This window comes from Solanum lycopersicum, chromosome 9 (genome assembly GCF_036512215.1).
Source record: "Solanum lycopersicum chromosome 9, SLM_r2.1".
Taxonomy (NCBI): Eukaryota; Viridiplantae; Streptophyta; class Magnoliopsida; order Solanales; family Solanaceae; genus Solanum; species Solanum lycopersicum.
The window spans coordinates 22,628,698-22,637,675 of record NC_090808.1 but is presented as its reverse complement, the minus strand read 5'-3'; the positions used below and the strand labels follow the sequence as shown (position 1 = coordinate 22,637,675).

At 37.0% G+C, this 8,978-nt stretch overlaps 1 protein-coding gene across 1 annotated transcript; it reads right to left on the bottom strand.

Annotated features, from left to right (window-relative positions):
• Positions 1-4,996: 4,996 nt before the first annotated feature.
• Positions 4,997-6,254, bottom strand: LOC138338432 (uncharacterized). The gene is made up of 3 exons (XM_069289395.1): positions 6,114-6,254; positions 5,585-5,784; positions 4,997-5,255 (listed from the first exon to the last, which is right to left on the bottom strand). Exons 1-3 carry the CDS (start codon positions 6,252-6,254, stop codon positions 4,997-4,999), a joined length of 600 nt encoding a protein of 199 aa, XP_069145496.1.
• Positions 6,255-8,978: the final 2,724 nt, after the last annotated feature.

Genomic DNA, 8,978 nt, shown 5'->3' with positions numbered 1-8,978 from the left:
CTCACTTGCAGGTTTCTAGACGCCCATTGGCTAGAGAGGTTCAGACTCTGGCTAACGACTTTATGAGGTTGGAAGTGCTGGAGAAGGGAGGATTTTTTGCCCGTGTGGATGAAAGATCTTCTTTTCTTGACAAGATTAAGGGAAAGCAGTTTACTGATGAGAAACTGATCCGGATTCGAGATATGGTATTGTGAGAAGAGGCTAAAGAAGCAAAAATTGATGAGGAAGGCATTTTCAGAATTAAAGGACGGGTATGTGTGCCCCGTGGCGATGATTTGATTCATACTATTTTTATAGAGGCTCATATTTCAAGGTATTCTATACATCCTGGTGCAACCAAAATGTATCGTGACCTAAAACAACATTTCTGGTGGAGAAGGATGAAGCGTGACATTGTTGATTTTGTTGTTCAATGCCCGAATTGTCAGCAGGTAAAGTATGAACACCAGAGGCCTGGGGGGACACTTCAGAGAATGCCCATTCCTTAATGTAAGTGGGAGAGAATTTCAATGGACATCGTAGTTGGTCTTCCAAAGACATTGGGTAAGCATGACTCCATTTGGGTAATTATTGACAGATTAACTAAGTCTGCTAACTTCATTCCGGTCAAGGTGACTTACAATGCAGAGAAGTAAGCCAAACTTTATATCTCAGAAATTGTTCGATTGCATGGAGTTCCACTTTCCATCATATCAGATAGAGGTACGCAGTTTACTTCTAAGTTTTGGAAAACATTGCATGCTGAATTAGGGACTAGGTTGGATCTTAGTACTGCATTTCACCCTCGGACCAATGGTCAGTCTGAGCGAACGATTCAGGTTTTGGAGGATATGCTTCATGCATGTGTGATAGAATTTGGTGTTCAATGAGATAACTTCTTACCATTAGCAGAGTTCTGATACAATAATAACTATCACTCAACTATCGAAATGGCCCGATTTGAGGCACTGCATGGGAGGAGATGTAGGTCTCCCATTAGTTGGATTGATGCATTTGAGGTGAGGCCATGGGGTACCGATCTTTCGAGGGAGTCGTTACATAAAGTGAAATTCATTCAGGAAAAGCTTCTAGCCGCTTAGTATAGGCAGAAAGAATATGCAAATCGAAAGGTTAGTGACTTGGATTTTATGTAGGGTGAGCAAGTCTTGCTGAAGGTTTCACCCATGAAAGGGGTGATGCGGTTTGGTAAGAGAGATAAGCATAATCCAAGGTATATTGGTCCATTTGAAGTTTTGAAGCGTGTGGGGGAGGTGGCTTATGAATTGGCATTGCCTCCACGACTGTCAGGAGTGCACCCGATATTTCATGTATCTATGCTGAAAAGATATTATGGGGATGGAAAATACATTATGCGTTGGGATTCAGTACTTCTTAATGAGAATTTGTCTTATGAGGATGAGCCTGTTGCCATTCTAGATAGAGAAAATCCGCAAGTTGAGATCAAGGGAGATTGCATCCATCAAGGTTCAGTGGAAGAATCGGTCGGTTGAAGAGTCCACTTGGGAGAAGTAGGCTGATATGCAAGAAAGATTTCCACACCTTTTTACAGATTCAGGTACTCTCTCTCGCCCTTGTTTTCTTCTTGTGATTGTTCGAGGACGAACGATGGGTAAATTGGTATCTATTGTAACGACCTGTTTAGTCATTTTAAGCAGTAGAATTACTTTTGATAATAACGAACTGTGTTGACAGATCACACGACAGACCGTCATGGTCACGACGGACCTTCGAGTGTCTTCGTGCCAAAACACTTAAACTCTAAAATTTTGGTACGGGGAATCACTCTCTGAACTTCGCGAAGAAATTGCAGCACGGACCGTCATAGATACGAAGGGCCGTCACAAACCTTTTTACTGAAGTTGAGTCTGTGAACTCTGTGACGACCCTGCAGGACGGACCGTCGCAGGCACGATGGGCCGTCACGAGCTGCGTCACCTTGACTAGTTCGGATTTCTGCTAAATGTTTCTAGGGGTGTTTTGGACTATTTATGACAAACTGTATGAAATTTGTGGGTAAGTTTAATAACTTTTTTACATGGAAGTTGAAGGAGATAACCTTAAAATAAACAATGGTTTACTTTTATCTTAATGAATTATATGATAATTAGGGTAAAAATAAAAAGAGAAAGAAGAGAGGGAAGAACGAGCGAGAGAGGGAGAAGCGAAGAGGAAAGCAAAGTCTTTGAGAAGTAGCTTGCTTGATCACGATTCTTCGGTGGAGGTAGGTTATGGTTTATGATATTTCGTAGAAAACTCTAAATAGCGATTGATATGTATTGGGTGGTATTGTAAAGTCTTCTATATGCTTAATTGTGTTGTTGCATGTTGTGATTATGTAAATTGTGATGGATTATAATAATGATACTGTGGAATCTTAAAAACTTTAAATCCACTCTATTAATGATGATGCTTGATATGAAAGAATGCTTGATGAACTAAAAGAATGAGGTTAATGGATCTGGTGTCACGAACTGACACATAGTATTAGGGGATCGGGTGTCACGGACCGACACGTAGTATTAGGGGATCGAGTGTCACGAATCGACACGTAGTGTTAGGGGATCGGGTGTCACAAACCGACACGTAGTATTAGGGAATCGGGTGTCACGAACTGACACGTCGTATTAGAGGATCGGAGTGTCACGTTCCGACACAAGAGGAATAAAGAGAATGAATCTTGAAGTATGGAATATACTCAAACTTAAAGAACAAATTTCCCAAATGAGTATGGTGTGTAGGCTTGAGTCCTCAGGTGTGATCTTGACACCGTTGACTTAATACGTGCTTACTTTATTGTTATTGAAACTTGTTCATGTCGTTTGTTGCTAATCACATGTTAAGTTCTATAGTTGATTTTATATTATTACTCAACGTATGTTTCTTTCTATTTTGAGTTGGCCGATGATACCTACTCAGTACTTGTTCCTTGTACTGACCCCTATTTGTATTTTCATCTCTTTGTTATTTGTGGAGTGCAGCAAACGTGCCATCGACTTAGACTCGTCCGCAACTCTAGCAAGTCTTCAGCATATCAGATTTCAGGGTGAGCTATTATTCCTAGCTCGGACTTGATTCTTTCCTTCACGTCTTGATGTCTTGAAACTCAGACATGGACCATCTCTGTTACTTATTTTAGTTTCTTAAATACTCTTAGACTTAGAATTTGAGGATAGATGTTCTTTGTGTGATGACTTCCAGATTTTGGTGATAATAAGTTGATAAACTTTAGAATGTTTATTTATTAGTTATATTAATAAGATTTTGAGTCTTCCGCATTATATTCTATTTAATATGGTTGAAATGTTGGGGTTTAGATTTGTTGGTTCGCTCATATAGGAGGATAAGTGTGGGTGCCATTCGAGGCCCAGTTTGGGTCGTGACAGGTACATTTATGCATTTCTTGCTAAAAAACTTCTACGTTCATATTTAGACAGATTTCCTGCAAATAAAGAGTAACTAACATAAAAATTAATACAAAAAGGTTTTTGGACACACACTAATCTTAAATAAAAAGCATTAACGATACTGTGAAACCACAGTATATATTAGTATTACCCATGGATAACCTGCTTAAAGCATCAACAACCATATTATCCTTACCTGGTTGGTAAAGAATACTTATGGAATAATCCTTGAGTAATTCTAACCACCTCCTCTTTGTGAGATTGAACTCTTTTTTGCTAACAGATATTGTAAGATCTTTTGATTAATTAATATGTGAACATGAGCACCATCAAAAGTAGTGACACCATAATTTCAAAGAGAAAAGTACATCCAATTCTAAGTCATGTGTTCGATAATTCATCTCATGCACCTTCATTTGTGTGGAGGCATAAGATATAACTTTACCATTTTTCATTAACACACAACCCAAACCAACTCTTGATGCGCCACAGTACAACACAAAACCTTGGGTACCCTCTTGTAAGGTTAAAACCCAAATATTAGTCAACCTGTTTTTCAACTCTCGAAAGCTTTTCTCACAAGCGTCAGACAATTGAAACTTAATTATTTTCTTGACTCCGCTTGGTCAAAGGAGTTTATATAGATGAAAACCCCTCAAAAAATCTTTTATAGTAGACATCCAAACCCAAGAAACCCCTTATATTAGTTGGAGATGTGGGTCTAGGCCAACTTGGGCCTACTACTATATTTTAGGTATCAACTCTAATCCTATTACCAGAGATGATGTAGCATAAGAATGCCATAGACCTATGACAAAATTCACACTTAGAGAAATTTTCATATAACTTGGTCGAAGAAAACCCTTATTGTAAGATTATTCAATTGGTGGTAGTCTATACACATACTAAGGGAACCATCCTCTTTCCCACAAATAAGATCGGAGATCCCCAAGGTGAGACACTTGGTCGAAGAAAACCCTTATATAATGGATCTTTCAATTGTTCTTTCAACTCATTTAACTCTGATGGTTCCATTTTGTATGGAAAAATAGAAATAGGACGAGTACTTGGAAGAAGATCTATACCAAAATCTTTCTCTCAAGAGGGGAGACTCCCGGAAGATCATTTTGAAAGTCTTCTGGAAACTCTTTCACTATTGGAACTGAATGAATAAGAGGTATTTAAATTTAGAGTCATTAACTTGGACTAGGTAATAGACATACTCCTTAGAAACTAACTTCCTCGCCTTAAGATACAAAATTAATGGACCCTTAGGCACTATGAATAACTTTTTTATTCTAAGACTGGCTCATTTGGAAACTGAAACTTGACTACTCGATCCCTACAATAAACTGGGACATAACAAGCATGAAGTCGTCTATACAAACAATGAAATCAAAGTCTATGATGTCTAGCTCAAATAAATCAGCCATGGTATTCTCGTGATTGATGAAAATAGGGCAATCACGATAGACCCTTTGCGCTAGAATACAATCTCCAACAGGGGTAGAAACATTGAATGGTTCACTAAGTTGCTCAATAATAATATCAAAGTGCATGGAAACAAATGGAGTTACAAAATATAACCTCTCTCATGGTTCTAGCAATGCATATATAGTAATCTCAATGACTTGAATCATAGCAGTGACAACGTGTGGCGAATTCTCATGTTCTTGGCGATTGTTGAGAGAATACAAGAGGTTTTTTCCTCTGCAAACACCAGAAGTAGCTTCCGTAGGTGCAGCTCTATCTGGTGGAGAAACTAATGAAGACTGAGCTTTCTTTCCCCCATTACTACTGTCTTGCTTGTTCTTTGGACACTCCCTCATGAAATGTCTGGTTTGACCACACCTGAAGAAACCCGTGGAGCCATCAAAATAAAACCAGAGTAATTTCTACCATACTTAGTGCATGCATGAGGCTTACTAATTTCCTACGCCACACTACCCGGTGATTATGTAGGCTTTGATCGAGAGATCTAACCATGATGCTCAACTCTGTCTCTGGACACAAGTGCACTAGAAGATGATGGTGCAGGCTCCTTTTGCTTCTGACTCAATTGTCGATTTGAACCACTTTTCAGCTACCAAGACTCATTCATAGTCTTGGATTTCTTATTTCTATATTCCTATTGGTCCCTCAACTATTCTTCTTCTACCTTCTGTACGTAGATCATCTACCTTGAAATTTCTGTATCTCCAATAAGCATTGCAGCCCTAACATCTTTGCTTGAACAAAAAACCAATTCGGTAACGAACAAACTCATCCTACTCTTCATGTCCTTAACCATCTCCGAAGCATAACGATATAGTTGGCTGAATTTTGACACATAATCATGCATAATTAGCGAGTCCTTCTTAAGAGTAAAGAACTCATGTACCTTTACCACTCATAGTTCTCAGGAATGAAATGCCACAGTAAGGACTCTTCAAAACAAGCCTAACTCGCAGGTGGTGAATCTTCATCTCTACCCTATTTCCACTAATCAAACCAACTTATAGCAATGCCCTTGAGTTGATAAGCTACTAGCTCAACTCTCTCTGTGTCAGCAACATGAATCACCTTGAACACCTTTTTCTGTTCCTTAGTAAAGTTGTCTGTGTCCTTAGTAGTTCTCGAACCACTAAACTTGGGTGATTCATCCTTAAAAAATTCTTAAATTCTCGAAGTGTCAACCCCTTTTTGTTGAGATCCTCTTTGTTGACAAACGTAGTTTCTCATAGCTTGATTCAACATCCCTATAGCCTGACAAAACTCAAAGATGGTAACTTCCCCTTGAGGCTGCACTTCAGGTGCATTAGCAAATACTTGTTCTTGAGGAATACCTCTTGCTTCTTTTCGTCGGCGCATGGTTTTCTGAAACATGTGCAACACTAATTAGGGAGAGACTTTTAGAGAAAAAAATCTAACACTCAAGTGAGAGATTCCTATATTTTGTAGCCTCCTAATCATAGATGTGGCGCTCTTCACAGTGATGACTTAGACTCTAGAGACACAACTTCATAGACTCGCTACGACTTTTAAATCTTATTCTTTAATATCAAGTTTGTCACATCCCAAGCCTGAACCCTAGACATGGTCGGCACCCAATGACCATTGCTGCCTTGAGCGGATACTTGTCCTAGTTTACTTAACTCAATGGTAGACTTAATCATAAGATATATTCAAGAAATATCTTTAAAGATAATAATTCGCCAAAGTGGCAACCCCAAGTCTTTGTCTATTACAAGTTAAAAAAAAGACTAAGAAAATAGTACCATCTATCTTTGAAGCCTCTAAAATAACGAGTAATGTTGTGGCAGGACCCCAATTATCCTAACAACCGAAATCTAAAATAAATATTTAAATGCTAAATATGTTGTAGGGAATGAAGGAAAGGTCACCAACTGACTCGGAGATGCTCACTCGAGAAATGATATGATGAATGTTGATCCATGTTACCTGTGTCTACATTATGATACGATGCAGGCCAAATAGCATTAGTACATTGAATGTACGAGTATGTAAGTTGGAATGCTAACAATACTTAAGCTTGAAAATGAGTAAGACGGAACACTCACCATGGTTCTACTCAACTCATAAATTACTAACTTATTTTAATAAAATGTAATTTAATAGTAAGTGCAATATAAATAAAAGCTATCTAAATACATGTTATAAACTCTAAAAGTATACAAGGATACACTAAACTCTAAGATGTATGTAAAAAATACAAATAACATATGTATATAAATATACATGAACCGACGTGGGAGTTTATCTAACAGACAATCATCACTTAAGACCTATAGTGATGATAAAATGATCTACTACTCGTTTCCCGGGCATCTTATACCCGGCCAAAGGTATAAATCATAAACAACTTAATGGATCCACTAGTCTACTGTGAAATGGGTTCATCTAAAAAGTATGACCCCTTTTCTACCCATGGTGGCTACATGGTTTATGAGCGTTGTTATTTTTCTAAACTCTCCCTATATCAGTGCTCAATACTACTCTAAAAAAATTACTGGCTCTTATGTTTTAAAAACATACTGATTTTGTAGTATTAGATTAGTGTTCAAAATACTTAGCTCAACGTCTATCATAAAAATCTTAGTTTCCCTCCTTGCTTCTTTTAGATAGCTATAGTTCTTTTTGGAAAACTCACCCTAAGGCTCCATGGCAATCAAAGTCTCATTACTTGTTTAAATTTGGAAAATATATAAAGTATCTTAGGGAATAGCAAGTCCCCATATACCTTTGAAGAAAAGAACTTCAACTTAACTTTTTGCTTTGCTTGGAACGTGAGTCTTAAAACAAAGTTACCATGCTTAAATAAGACTCTTGAAAACCTTTAAGAACTTTACTTTGAGTTACCTCTTATGTCTAGATTTTTATGACTTGCATTACGGTTAGTCAAAATTATAGAAGCATAATTAAGATGAAATAGAAAAAAAATTAATCTGAGTCCGTAGAAACAATTTTGTTTTCCTAGAAATTTAATACCTTCGTTCTACACGAGGTTGAATAACTTCAATAACTTTAGAGAACGTAAGAGTAGTAACAAGTCCACACAAAGAATAGGTCGATCAGAATTTTGTTTATGAGAGAAAATGTATGCAGTCAAGAAAAAATTTCATTGTTTGAAAACAAATACACTTCCTTTGTATAGCCATTTTCACCAAGAAACATGTCTATTCAGACAATTATGTTCAGACCAGTTTTTTCTACAAAGTTGTTTCTTTTAGGAAATATAATGACTTCTCGAAAAGATGTATCTTTTGGAAAAAATAACAAATTTTCGGAAGGAACAGATCATTATTATCATTTCACATGAATTTCAAATAAATTTTGTTGCAGCAAAAATTAATTTTGTTATGTTACTAATATTCTAAATTAAATCACAAGACACAAGAAATTGATTAAAACCATTTATTTGATTAACAGAATTGATAAAATAACCTTTTTTTTCAAAAAAGTTATCAATTAATCACTTCATTTGTCAAATCCAAATATGAAGACGAAACCAAAGTCGATGCCCAAACCGAGGCCAAGTGAGTGACCACGACAGCGCGAGGGGAAACATCTTCTTAACCCTTTAAGAATTAAAAGAAGTGTTTCTTAATATAAGGACAACAATTTCCTTTTTTCTACCAATATGGGAGAAATGGCTCTTCCATTTTTCCATTCACATTTTGCTAAACCCAACAATATTCACATGAATGGGAAATGGATATTGTTAAAACATATGCATGAAAAACTTGTGTGTCTTGTATGTAAGGGTAAATCACATCTGGATATGTAGGTTTCCCTTTAAAATTTCCATAGTGAACACTCATAGAATATACTCGGGCAATCGGTAGATTTGGTATATTTGACCCATTGATCTTTGGTGTATACCCTCATAAATCAAACAATCAACCCTTGAACTATTCTTAGTTCTCATTGTTTTCTTTGTTTCATACATGCACACATATCGGTTAGTAAGGGCTTAGAGAATTGCCCTTGTTGAATTCTCCTTGAAGTGACTTACACTTCACATAGATTGTCTCTAAACATATTATCTTGTCGATACACTATTTGGTATGCCTT